This window comes from Merops nubicus, unplaced genomic scaffold, assembly GCF_000691845.1.
Source record: "Merops nubicus isolate BGI_N331 unplaced genomic scaffold, ASM69184v1 Scaffold52315, whole genome shotgun sequence".
NCBI classification, from domain to species: domain Eukaryota; kingdom Metazoa; phylum Chordata; class Aves; order Coraciiformes; family Meropidae; genus Merops; species Merops nubicus.
The window spans coordinates 1-14343 of NW_008609911.1; the positions used below are offsets into that span (position 1 = coordinate 1).

Sequence of the window (14343 nt, forward strand, 5' to 3'; positions counted from 1 at the left end):
CTAACATTCTGTGATTCTGTGATTGTCCTGGCTTGTGGCTAAATCACCATGTAAAATAATAGACTACACAAAGATCTTTTCAATTATTTTGTGGTATTAATGGAGCAAGACCCAGTTAATATTTAGAGGCTTATATCTGTATGAGGAAGCTACACTGCAGCAAACCAGTGAGTAAAGCTTTAGCCTCAGAAGTTATTTGGCACTGGCTCCCAATGTGACACTTTTCCACATGGAGAATGCGTTTAAGTGATGAATGTAGTCAGCCTTGGCTGTGGATTAATTAGTTGAGCAAAGGTGTTAATAGCGTGCAGCAGAAATATTTAAAGGGGTGGCTAATGCAAAACAGTTATTTTGAGCATTATCTCTCTATAGACCACTACTAAGAACCACTAGTTAAAGTATGAACCAAATCCTCATTAGAAACATAAGGCAGATAAATTATTTGTCATCATTTGCTACTAAGGCTTTCCAAGGGCCTTTCAAATGCTAGGGGAACAATTTAAGTAAAAACAAACAAACAAACAAACAAACAAAAACCTTTGAAAAATTTCTTATCACTTTTTGCTCACTTGTTTGTTTGCAATTTGGAGTTTAAAGGTTTAAAATAATTTCTAAATAATCTAATGTTTGTGCTTTGGGGCTATCTGTGTGCATATATACATATACACACACTTTTATAATTTTAATCCACAGTTCTATGCTTGAAGCTTAAAATATTTATTTTTGCCTTTTAACTATCAGAAGAGAATTGACACCTATAAATGTATTATTACTCCCTTCATGTAGGAGTGCACTGAGGCACAGAGGATTGCTGTTGTGATGCATATCTGTTGCAGTCTACAATAATTCTGCTTCAGCATCAGTGGGGCAGGATGGTCCAGCAACCTCTACAGTCACACACCAAGTCAATGCCTCAGCCACAGATGGGTATCAAGAAACCACTTTCCAGTTCTGCATTTTGTCCATTGGAGCAGACATCCTCAGATTGCTTAGATTTATATATTTAGTGCACTGAAACCTGAATTCTTATTCCCAGCCATCAGGTCCTAGCTTGTACCATGTTAGGAGCTGTCAGTGTCTCATGGGAGACATTCAGGAGAGCCAGTATTTGAAGCAAACACTTTTTAAACCTTGGCTTTGGGTGTTATGGCAAGATTTATTTTATAATTTAAAACCCACTCTTCTCCGTGGCTGTTCATTTTAAAATTGATTATTCCCATTTAAAAATGGTCTTTGTCTTTTCATGCGAGCGCTCTCTTCTCAAGCGGCTCATAAATTCAGACGTTGACATCACGATCTGCTTTTTCTGCTTATATGATTGATTCAGATGCAGAATATGATGGAAACGTGGTAAAAATAGAAAGGCAATTGCTGTGGCTGAGCATGACACATTTATATAGAAGTGGAGCATTTCTGCAGAGGATTTGCATCACATTAGTGTGTCATGGGTATTAAAATATTCTCTGAAATTTTAAGAGTACAGAATAGTATAAATCAAAATGACTAAGTGCAAAAGGAGTGAACCCCTTTTTTTTTCAAAAGTCATCATACCTGGTGAGATCTGTGGTGAAAGCATGTAATGTATTCTTAGTCCATTGTTATATTTTCATTTGCATAGCAAATGGTACCTTAGGCAGCAAACAAGTCATCTGTACTCCATCGCTAGAATCATTGGTCTTAACAATGGTAGTAAGTGATAAAAAATAGATTTCTTGTGAATAGTTTTATTATTAAAGATTTCCAGTGGTGTGCTAGCTTGTGTATTTTGGTCTGAAATGTACTCGAGGCACAGGCCGCTTAGAATGGAGCACTTGCCGAGAGCAGCATAACAGATGACAACAGCCAGCACACGACTGCAGTATTGCAGGTTACAGCAGCCCCCTTGCTCTCACATCAGCCTTTTTAATGCCCCCATCCCTGAGGGAACAAGGGGGACAGCAGGAAAAAGACGTGTGATATTACATGCGGGGCAGGAACTGGAATTAGAGCGTAGGATTGAGTTCCTGTCCCAAAGTGGCAAATTATGTAATGCTGAATTGAATGAAGATTCAATTTATTTTGGTTTTCTGCTAACTCTTGGTCCTTGTTTGGGGCTGGACTTATGTCCATACATATGAGAGAGAACTGATACCAGTTTCCAGCTCTTTCTGTTTTGAGATATTGCTTAGCCAAGCCTCAGTTCCAGAAAGGGAAATATAAACACATTCTATGCCACAGTTATCTTTCACTAGTTCTTCGTCTATGTGATAGAGGATTTACTTAGGAAAACAGATAAATGAGTACATGAAACATTTTATTATGCTAAAAATATCACAAAATAAAAAGCACAGTAGAGATTTATTTCTGGCCTTCATATGAAAAGACGACGTCCATTTCAGAAACAAAGGTGGAACTTGACCAACGTGCATTAAATATAATCCTAGGTTTTCTGGGAATCAATCCTAGTTCTTCGTTTTCAGAGCATATATTTTTCTGTGTAAATGTTCTTAGGACTCTGTCATAAATCTAGTTGTTTGGTGTGTTACTCAGAAAACATCAACATTCTGGGCCTAAAATTGCTGACCAAGAAATGTTCTGCCAGCAGGCTTGTCGTAATTTATATTTCTAAGAGAAATCAAAAGGAAACAGCAGAGGCTTCTCTCTATTTCTGTCATCAGACCATAATCCAATTATAAGGTACCAAGTTCCAAGACGTATTTCCATCCAAGTTTTCACCTACAAGAGTGGTAAGCATGATATAGCATAAAAATTGAGTTCATTTATAATTAATAGTTACAAGATAAACAATAATTAATGAGTAACTTCAGGGTTGAAGTGGGATAAGAAAAATAATCAGATAAAAAGCTTTTCAGCTCTCTTCTCTTTCCTAGCCTCCAATATAAAATGGAGTTCTGTGAGGAGCAGCACAGTGGCTGGGGAGTATGAACATCAAAATCTCTGCCTCCAAGCCCTCCTTGGATCAGATGAGGCCCTACAGGGAATGTCAGTGGTGTCTGACACAAAGCAGTAATTTGATTTGTAATAATTTATTTTCTTCTCTTTATTTCCAGCCTCAGAGCCCAATTTGAAGGTACGTTCCAGGTTAAAACAAAAGGTGACAGAAAGGAGAAGCAGCCCTTTACTCAGGAGGAAGGATGGAAATGTCAGTTCATTGAAGAAGCGACTCTTCGAGGTGACAGGTAATTAAGGATGGAGAAATTCTGTATCAGCTGTGACTGTTCCCAGGATAGTGGGTATTTTGGAATTGAAACTGTTTACTAAACAAAAGGTTGTATGTTTTTCTGCTGCTGAAAAGAAAACCTTATTAAATGGTTATGTAAAAATAGATTGCAATCTAAAGTTTCCTGACACTTATTAAAAAGTCATTGTTAATTTGAAAGCCATACTTTAAAGCCAGCTTGGAAAACAGTACTTTACTACAGCAAGTATGAGAACAAATATATGGTAGACTGTGGAAAGGGAGATAAAAGGAAAAAAACAATAACAGTCTCTTCCCTTAATTTGTGTATTCTGTACATGGACAATGGTTTGTGTCTGGCATCACCCATGTCCCATCTCCCCTGGAAACACAGATGCTGACAGCAGGCACAGAGCCACCTATGTGGCATTAGGCTAATCAGGGACATTTCCGAATCTTGTGTTTGGCCCTATGCCTTTGGTTTCTTTGTTTCAAAACATCAGGATTAGTTGTTTTGATGTAAGGGCTCAATAGGCTGTTTTTTGACAAGAAAGAATTGAAACATTTAAATATTCAGTGGCAGGCATATTTTGGGTCATAGCAGATAGTAAGTAATTCTTAGTAAATGAGAGTGAACTCTTAGCATGTGAAAATACAGAATTATACATATAGTGAAACAAGCAAAAACAAGCAGAGTAAAAATTTTTCATCAAGTAGTATTTGTTTTCGATATTTTTGCTGTCCTTCAGCTTAAAAAGGGACAGAATGGATGACTTATGGATGCTAAGGCTTTCTTCGGCACATTTGGTGTTGCAGAGTAGTAAATTTTGCAGATTTGCACCCAAGTTGCCAAACACCCTAAAGCCCTCTCATATCTAGTTCTTAGGGTGAGGATGATGGCAAGGCCTTATTTGTGAAGTCAAAAGAAAAGAATATTTACAGTATTTGGCATCATTCTGACATTTCTTGCTTTGACTGCATCAATATTTGGTAGCTTCATAGCTTGTTCAAGAGAAGTTACAATCAGGCTATGTCTTTGTGCAACCAACTCTTATTTGTCTGTCAGGCATGTACCTGAATTCACTTGGTATTTCAGAATTATGTCACACCAGAACGGAAATATAACACAAATATGCACAAATTCATAGCAATGTCCCCATACATGCAGTTCTTGTCACTTTTCACAGTGTGACGTGTAAAACTGGGACATGGATATGAATGTATGTATGAAAGTAACTAAATAAGATGATTTACCTATAAGTTATTTCCATATTACAGCTAATGTACTATTTCAATTTGCTGAAGCTCTTATGAGATTCTTGATCTCCCCTTCCTTAGTTTTAGCGGATATCTTTTTCTTGTGAAACACATGTCCCAGGAGGGTTTTCTTCGGCTATGAAAATAACAGAAACTTGAAAATAAATGTGTTCTCTTCCTAGCTCTGACAATAATTTGGAGACTTACAGATAACCATTGTAACTATTAATATTGGCTATATGACATTTTGCACCTTTGATAATCAAAACTTCCCTGATCAAACATTTCTGACTGAAACCTTTTTCTCCTTATTTTAGATTCTTTTAACTGATAATAGCCCTTTATTTAAATGCCTATTACACCAAAAGTGCTATTGTCATTCTTAAACAAATGAGAAAAAAGAATGTTTGTATTCTGCTCTTCTATGAAAACTGGAGAAAAAAGAAAATATGATGCAAGAACTTTACCTGACCAGATAGTGTAACTGGGAACAGATTCACTTCAGTAAACAGAAGTCAACTCTAGTAAGAAAGAGTAATGCCTCCAAGAAACGGCTATGAAGTCTCCTGGTAATTTCAGCAAAGTCAGGATGTATTTTTGCATGTGAACTGAGGAAGAAAGGTTGAAGGAGAAAAGAAATGACTATAGAATATTTACTGCCACATTTAGATATTACTTAACATCTTGAGTACTTTAATTTGAATGCAAACCCATGAAATAGGCTTAACTGCTGTGCTTTTCCATCTTTAACCTTGTTAACTGTTTCTATTATGTGACTTTAATTTAGATCAGTGTAGAATTAGAATAACTCAATGAAACAACACACAATGAGATCATCTTCTTCCTCTTTACCTTACACAGAATTCAGAAAGTTTTAAATCAAGGTAACATACAGCATTTCAAATGCTATATTAAGATTTTTGTATGCTGTAAATATTCCTTCATGTTTGTGGCAAAGTAGGGTAAGTGGTGTATGTTTTGCCATTAGTACTTCTGTATGTAATAGTTAGTCCACAATGGGCTCAGCCCTTTCTAAGCAGAAAGGAGATGGCAGTAGGCCTCATGAATTGATGACATGTTATCATGACCTTTGCAAGCCTACTATCTCTGTCATTTTGATCTCTTACAGAGGCAGGACTCTGCAATTAAAAAGAAAATCTTTATTTTCTTTTTACTCATTTCAAGTTTATTTCTGTATCTCTGCCTGATACTGAGTAACATGCCATCTTTTGGGGAAAAATAAACAGTAAATTCTGCCTCTGTGAAGCAGATAAATCAGAAGGGGAAAGACCAAGGGCATCCTTCCTTATTAGCCCTATAAAATGAAAACTAGAAGAAATGGAGGATAAATTAAAAATCTTTAACATAAGTAAATAGCATAGCCAATAGGTAATTTCCAATAGCAAAAAATCCTGTGCCATACAGAGTATGCAGTTAATCAAGATCATTTCTTCCTTTGCAGTGTGAAATTTATGTATGCCTAATCTCTTTTTCAGAATCCTCAGTCAGTAGCAGCTCCCCTGGATCTGGTCCCAGTTCCCCAAGCAATGGTCCAACCAGCAGTATAGCAGAAAGTGAAACCTCAGTTTTGTCATCGAACGTGCAGGCTGAGGTAAGACTCTTCATCGGCTAGATAATTGCTCAGATTCCTAGATCGTAGAGATTTGAAACTTCAGTTTGATCATGCTCACAAGCAGAGCAATTGCAGAAGATATAATTATCAGGAATACCAGGACACTACTGCAAGCTTACATCAGAGTGTGTTACATATGAGATACATCTTCAATGTATGAGATGCATGTTCAGGAGACTCTTTGGTAATGTAAGTTCAAACAAAAGCAGCAGTAATACTACTGGAAGACTGGGGAGCAGCTTTGGAAGGAACATGGAAGCATCTGTGTTGCAGAACATTACTTTCTGGGGTAACCTGAAGAGATGCACAGTGCTGAATGCTGATGAAGAACTTTCACGTGCAAAAGAGTGATTTAGGCATTGTTGACACACGTGACTTAAGGTGGTCCTAGGCTCAGATGGCTGCTGAAGTAGATTTGTTTAATTACAGTATTGGAGTTGGGTAACTAAATCCTTTTATTTTACTGTGCCTCAATTACCTTATCAGGGCAGTACTTACCAATGTAACTGACAAACCAGGGTCTTGGATACTTGTTTTGTAAATCAAAATTACACACAAAGGAATCTTAACTACTCCTTATTCTGTTTCATATGTATGTGCCTTTAACAACAGGAATGCAGATAGTAAATCAGTTGTGATAAACCTTATTTAGCATAGACAACGTGCCTAAGTTGTGGTTTCTATGGCAATAAAAGGGACAATAGTGCAACTAATGCAACTAGGAGAGAAACAAATTCCACAATATTTTGTATACAGTGTCTATACTTAGAGGAATTCCTGCTTTGGTGGCAAAGTTTTCTGTTAATTGTTGGTTTATACTGTTTATGTTAGAAAAATTGCATCAGAAAATGTGATTTAACAGAGTTTTAGCTAATGGAGCTATTTCTCCAGGTCAGTGGCAGGACACTCACCTCAAAAAAACCTGGAATGGGCAGTTCAACCTCCAGCAGTGACTTTTCCTCATAATGAATTAATTGTGTGTGTGAACTATGATCCAGGGGGCAGGTGGGTGACCTCTGCACACTGATTAGTAGCCTCCCTCTGGCCCGTAACCAAAAAGAAAGAAAAATTGCATTGATGGCTAACATGTGGCTCATAGCCCCCCTGTATGTGACTGCAAAGAAATTTAAATGATGCAGAGTGAGATCCATCATTTGGATTAGATCAGATCCTAGTTTAGTGGAATTAAGTGGTGTATTTTCATATGAGAATGTTTTAGACAGAAATTATTAATACGTAGGTGTCAGTGCTGTATTAAACATGAAATCCTGTCCAGCTGGATCTTTTATTGACTTGAGGATACTACAAAATGCAAAAGGAGTCACGTCTCAGACCAATATAAAGTGGTTGCTACTTTGCACGTTATAATTTATGGACATTTGCCAACAGTGTTGAACCATCAGTGTTGTTCTGATGTATGCATCAGAAGTGCATACAATCTGGTCAGACTGGAAATCTCTGTTTGGAGAGCTCTGGAAAGGTTGTAGAAGCAACCAGCAGAGTTATATTCTATTTATTAGTAGGACACCACATTGCACATCATTTGCCATCACTGTGCCAGACTTCAGAAGTTACAGACTCGCCATACAATCACAGATGATCAAATGAGCCTAAAAAGTTCCTAATGAAGTTGAGCTCTGTGTGCTGGAGTCGGTCACTTAACTCACTGGAAGTGTGCTAAGAAGTGAAACTACAGATTTCTATTTCTGGATCCAGTTGGGGATTTCTTTACCTCTCTGGTTACTTGACTCTTAATGCTGTGGCCCTGAGCTCAAACTTTTTTTCCATAAATCTCAGCTTCAGGGCAGTTTGATTTCAGTGGGATTTTCTGTGGTAGTTTAACAGCAGCCAAACTCCTACATATCTCTTTTCTAGTTTAGCATTAACTGCCAGCTCTCAAAAGCTATGTATCTAATCAATTTTTCATCAGATACACGAAGTACAGAAGTTTCTAATAATAGGATAAGTGTTCCAAAATGACCCAAAATATCACTTGTTTTTCTGTAATCCCACATGACTCACGTCGTTGCTGTTGTTTCATAATTTTTGTTGTGACATTTGCAGTAAGTGCTGTGCTCATATCTGAGTGGGTGGAGAGCTGCGGTTTTCATGGCAGCAAATAAAACACTTTATGCTGGAGGAAAACAGGTTGCTATGGCAGAGAACCATTTACCAGTAAAACATGAGTCAATACCGTAAATATTTACACTCCAGTGTATAGACAGAATTAGAGCACTATCAGTAATGAAACAGATTTTTAAAGTATTTTTGCCATATCCATTTGAAGAGCAAGACTTAAGTGGTTTATCCTCTGGAGCAGTCTGGTGGGCAGACATTTACATTTTGTTGAATTAACAAAGGTGCACTCCAAATGCTACATTTTTGCAGATAGTCTTTTACTGTCACAGTTCCTTTAATGGTACTTTCACTACCATTTTTTAAAACACTGGTCTCATTATATGAAACTTGAAAGTTAAGCTCGAGATTTTAATTGCACCTTATAAATAAAATGCTGTTTTTATTAGGCCCAGTTGTCTCCAGTATCATCAAGGTTCACTGCAGTAGCTATTTGTCTCTTGGAGCATGCTGTACACTTTCAGGTCACCTGCTGTGCTGGGGCTAAATCTTACTTGCATGAGAAATGCAAGCAGGATTGAGACCCTGCACAGCACGTCCCTTGAGTTCAGAGGGACAACCTGCCTTAGTCATGTGAAATGATTAATTTTAGGCATTCACTGCCTGGTCAAAAGCCACTGAAGGCAACGGAAAGTTTCCAGTTGGCGTAACCTTTGGATCATATTCTTTCTTTCATATGTGTTTTGGAGAGCGACATTTCCTAAAATATCACCTGATTATACAGGAGATATAAATGACATGCATTGCAGATAAACACATACTTGATTTGTGCAACCTCACAGCACTATGTTTCTAATACTGAGCTCCTTGAGGTGCTCTTTGCCAGTGGCTAGTGGAAAAATTACGTAGGTTTCTGACCCACTCATGAGGTTTGCTTCAAGTGTATATGACAAAAGTCAAATTAATTACAAAAAAAAAATCCTGAATGCCTTAAAAAATAAGAATGGAAGTAATTGTGAATATTAAAAGCCATGACAACCTTACTGTAGCTTGACAATTGAGAAATATTAAAGCCAAACCATTTGCTCTTCCCCTCCTAATGTATAAACGTGCATAAAAACATGCACACAGAAGATTTGTGTTCTTGCTTCTCAGCAGGTGATGGTAGCACAACAGAAGTGCAATAACTAATCATGATTGCTTGCTCGTCACCATGTCTTGATAACATGAGGCTATTGTACTCTTTCTTAAGTAAGAGAGTAGCTCTGTTGACAGGCTGTTATAAGCATCAGGAAGCAGGATCCATGGCCCCAGTGAGTAAGTATATGAGCCAAATTGCTCTTTGGGCTAATTTGGGTGCCAATCCAAACCATCAAGTCTGCATGTGGGACGACGACCGTGGCTTAGCCATCGTGGTGCCAAATGACACTGCTGGCAACTCCAGATTGTGCCACCATTTCAGATTGTGCCACCATTTCAGGGTATTGTCCACTGAATAAAATGAGAAGCTGCAGCTGGTGTCATGAAGTTCTGCCTCAGCTTGTGCAGGACCCTTATGCCACTAAACTTATTTGGGGAGATGAGATTTAACTGATGCTTAAGCTAATTCTACCTGAAAATATTTTTGAAAGTTTGTTACTTCCCAAGATGGAAATAACTGATTATTAGCAGTATTAGAAATTGGATGGAAATGATCTTAATGATAAACTCCTATTTTCAACATTAAATTCCTGTGGTTACCTGTCACTGTTATGTTCGTTAATTCAGATTTTAGAAGGTAATAGTGGCATATTGAAAACCAAAAAGAAAACATGTATTTTTGACGTGGCTTTGTATAGATGCTGCAGTTGCTACAGATTTGATTATGTTTCTAGGAGACACATTAGAGCTGCTGCAATGTCTTTTTTTCAGTTAAATCTTTGTAATCTTGCTCAGTAATATCTCCATAATCTTGACATACTTGGTTTTATTCATAGTCGGAGGTGGATGTTATCAAGGCAAGACACTGTTAGCTGGGAATTAATGTAATATACAAGTGAAGCTTCTTTGTTTTCTATGCTGTTGACATTCCCTAGGTACTGAAAGAAAATTACTGATATAGACTTCTAGTGTTATTGTCTCAGTGATAGGTCGTATCTGCAAACAAACTGTATGAGGAAGGTTATGTTTTGGAATAACATCCTGTGTTTTTCTGCTTAACCACTTTTCATTGATGGTCTGAAGTTGCATTGTATTAGCACAAAGTATTTTACAGAGTTAATTGATATTCCAGGTTTGTCCAGGGGAAAATCTACAGGTCCCCACAATATGCTTGACAAGTTATTATATTTACTTTAGTCAAAGCCCGAGTGTGCAGTATCCCTCTTGGAGGTGGTCTATTATTGGAGTCCCATATGCTTTTTGTTTGGGAAGAAAGCAGTCACTGTGTCATACTGTTACACAGGGTATTCTTTTTCAAGGATGTTGTTCCCTTGGGGACCATATCATGCCAGAGTTCCGAAGTCTAATAAGACCTTTGTAGCTCTTATTGTGTTAAAAGTTCTGGGAGGGAAGCAAGAGTTAAACATAAAATGTAATTCCAACAACTATGCTAGACCACATGTTGAAAAACATGACTGTTAGAGCAGAAAGGCAAAGGCTTCAAAAAGATTCCTGTTGTGATAATGTAACTCTTTATGTTTCTTCCCAATGAATCTAGAATGGAAAGACAAAGGGTGATCTCTATACAATGTCTGGTTTTCCTTGACAGTAATTAAAAATATATCAACAATTCCATGTCCTTGAAAAATATATCAAAAGGCTTCAAAAGAAGTGTTAAAGATTTTAACTCAAAGGGAAAGCTGTGAGGGGTATCTCACCATCTGAGAATGATAGGACACTGTTTTTGTGTATATGCACATACAGAGAGAGACAATACATTTTATTAAATGGCAGATGTGGCAGTGTGCCTCAGTTTCTACCCAGAATTCCTGTGTCAATGGAAGTAAATAATGTGCTGGAAACAGCCTCATGTCATAATCTGGGTAATACATGGACTAAGTAGAAATCACATTTCCTATCTTACAATAAAAATTACAGTAACTATGTAACTATGGTAAAGTAAAAGTTTAATACATCCACATTCCTGACACCTTTGGTTTACCTAGATGCCTCAATTAATTGGCTAAATTTCCTTTGAGTTCCTGGTAGTGAAATTGCAGTTGATGAGAAGAACTGAGGTTGAGATGATGGGAAGTAAATGAGAAGAGTTGGTCTAGGTATCCTCAGGGTTATGATTTTGCATGGAAATTTGATTTACTAAACAAGGAATAATCCCTGACATCTATCAGTTGTTTTCTTAAGAAAAGAAATATCAACAACTTTTTCACAGGGACAGTACTTTTCCTTATCTGGAGCTCCATTGAGAGGCAAACCAATGCATGCCACAAAATTGACTTTGAATGTACCAGGACAATGAGGATAAAGTAACCAAAATAAAAAGCTTGGAGATCATACTTATGGGGTTTGGTTTTTTTGTGTTTTGTTTTTTTTTTTTTTCCCCTTTATTCCAGCATCTGGTTTCACAGCAACGGCTTTTGATGCAGGATGAATCAGTGAACTTGTTGAGTCTGTACACATCCCCTTCTCTGCCCAACATTACCTTGGGACTTCCAGCAGTACAACCTCAAATCAGTGTAAGTGACCAGTCTCAGGCCTTCCTGTCTACGTTTGCTTTGAGAAAACCTACTTTCTGACTGTTCTGGGTTTTGTTAGTATTTTGGAATGTAAGCAGTTCAGAGTAGAAACCAGACTTTTCTTTGCATTGGGCAAGATCTGAACATTTAAAGGCACAATTTGAAAGCAATAATCATTCTCAATCACAAATAAAACAAGTGCCAGTGTGGAGCTTAGCTAAGTATGGGCCACATGCATTGCATTTATGTCTGCAAATCATATAAGGGATTTCAGACGTGGTAAAAAGTATGTGAGGAGATCATGTAGTATAAAAGTCCAAATTGTATGATCACCCCTACCTGGTAAAGTACAGCACCTCTAACTTTTTATGAGATTCCAGTAGCAACCTAAGCTAGGCTGGAGCATAGCATGGGAAGAATCTAGTAGTCTTGCAGCTAAGATTGTTCTTTGAGGGGTATGCTATCAATCAGACAACTAAAACCAGTGATATGTGAACAACATTTAATATTATGATGACATTTATATTCATACGCGCTTTGTTCAGTCTGAAGAAATCAGCTTTATTTAGAGCTAATGTTAAATTAATATATGAAATGTACAAAAACACAGACATGGCATGTATGGAAATCCATGCTGATCGATAAGGATCTTTAGATCTAGACCAAGCTACAGTGACCTAGAGGTGAAATCTGAGGCACAGTGAAATATTTGAAAATTCTGCCACTGGTCATTCTGTAGATGCGAGTTTAACTATACAAATGTGCTTTGCAAAGAGTAAACCTTACCTTGTGCTGTCCTTCAGGGAGTCAGGGAGTGCTCCAGGAAAAGTAATAGCTTCCCAATATTACAGGTAATTATTTTTTTTTGCTGATTGGCTTGCTGTCTGATGGAAAGTCACAGGAAAAACCAAGCCTTGCCTTTTCCAAACTCAGTGGAAACTACTTCTTCTGATCCCCTGTTTTCCTGTGCAGAAGGCTGTGGGAAGGTCATTAGCAATTTTAAGGATAGGTCCAGTCTTTTCATTAGTAATGTTCTAACTAGTAGTTCCTTATGCTTTGGCGTTTCTTACTGATTTTTTTGGTTTCATTACCCAGTTTCTCACAGTGTTACATTTAACTGGCATGTTCTTCCTCCCTGTTCATCTCACAGTCAAAGAGTAAGATAGAGATATTAACCTTTTCTTCTGTATATATATGTTCATAGAGTATGACATAAGACCATTTAATCAAGAGGATATATAAATGGCCAGGTCTTTGAAAAGCAGTTACCAGTGCCATTGTTCTTTGACAGGCTTCATCATCATTCAAAGAAAAGCAGAAGGGTGACACCCAGTCGCTCAGACAAGGAGCGGCCTTGGCTGGACAGTATGGGGGAAACATTCCTCCATCCTCAACTCATCCTCATGTTCCTTTGGAGGGAAAGCCAAATAGCAGCCACCAAGCTCTTTTGCAGCATCTGTTACTGAAAGAACAAATGAGACAGCAGAAACTTCTTGTGACTGGTAATGATCAAAGCTTCAACAAAATAATAATTGAAAATGTTTTTAATGACATTTTTATTCACATTAGCCCGAAGGTTTAATATAGATACTGTACATCCTAACCGTTGGGAAGAGTGGAAGGGTGAGGGAAAAAGGGACAGCATCTTTATTTTCCCCCTTTAGAGATTCTGCTCCAGTGTGTTGGCCGGAAAGAATTCAGTGATTACAGAAAAGAGAAAATGATTACTTCATCACATTCTTCTGCAGCTGTTGAACTTCCCAGCACAGCGAGGCACGTGGTACACAGCCCACTGCATCAGTGCTGGTGCAATGTTCTGCAATATACGCCCCTCTCTCGCTGAAGCTTTCTCCCTGTTAGAACTATTAGTTTGTTGTTCTTCAAGTGGGAGTGAAATGTCCCTGTTTTGCAGGAGCAGTTCCTCTTCATCCACAGTCTCCTTTGGCAGCAAAGGAGAGAGTCTCACCTGGCATAAGAGCTGCCCACAAACTGCCTCGTCACAGGCCGCTGAATCGAACCCAGTCAGCTCCTCTTCCTCAGACTACTTTGGCCCAGCTGGTCATCCAGCAGCAGCATCAACAATTTTTGGAGAAGCAGAAACAGTACCAGCAGCAAATCCACATGAATAAGGTGAGGTCCCAAAGTAAGGAATTTCCAATTAACATAAAAGGTTGATAACTAACGAAGAAGTACTGGTGCCATGTGGTCATGGACAGTAGAAAGGTTCTTGCTCAAGTATCTTGTTTATGCATAGTTGGTGTATACAGTTGTATAGATCTTCATTTTCAGCTTCTGAAATATGCTACAAAGGTAGGTCATTGTTCTTGGCATCCATAAGAATGCAAAACAACAAAACAGGGTTCAGAGCCTCTTACAGGCTTAAATTACAGGTGTTTTCCTGTTGAACGATAAAAAATGCCTTAGAGGTTACTAGATTTCTCTCCAGCTTTTTAATGTGCACTTCTGAGCATCACCAGTTGTTACGTGAAAGGGAAGGTGGGGTAGGTGGGGGTAAGGGAAAGACA

The 14343-nt window shown here is 38.0% G+C and overlaps 1 protein-coding gene across 1 annotated transcript; it reads left to right on the forward strand.

Moving 5' to 3' along the window:
• Positions 1 to 3050: 3050 nt before the first annotated feature.
• On the forward strand, positions 3051 to 13961 carry LOC103773344 (histone deacetylase 9; the record flags this gene model as incomplete). Its single annotated transcript, XM_008940708.1, has 5 exons — positions 3051 to 3179; positions 5932 to 6047; positions 11696 to 11818; positions 13110 to 13320; positions 13731 to 13961. Coding segments are annotated over 5 exons (810 nt in total), but the record flags the coding sequence as incomplete, so codon positions are not given.
• Between the last annotated feature and the right edge of the window lie 382 nt (positions 13962 to 14343).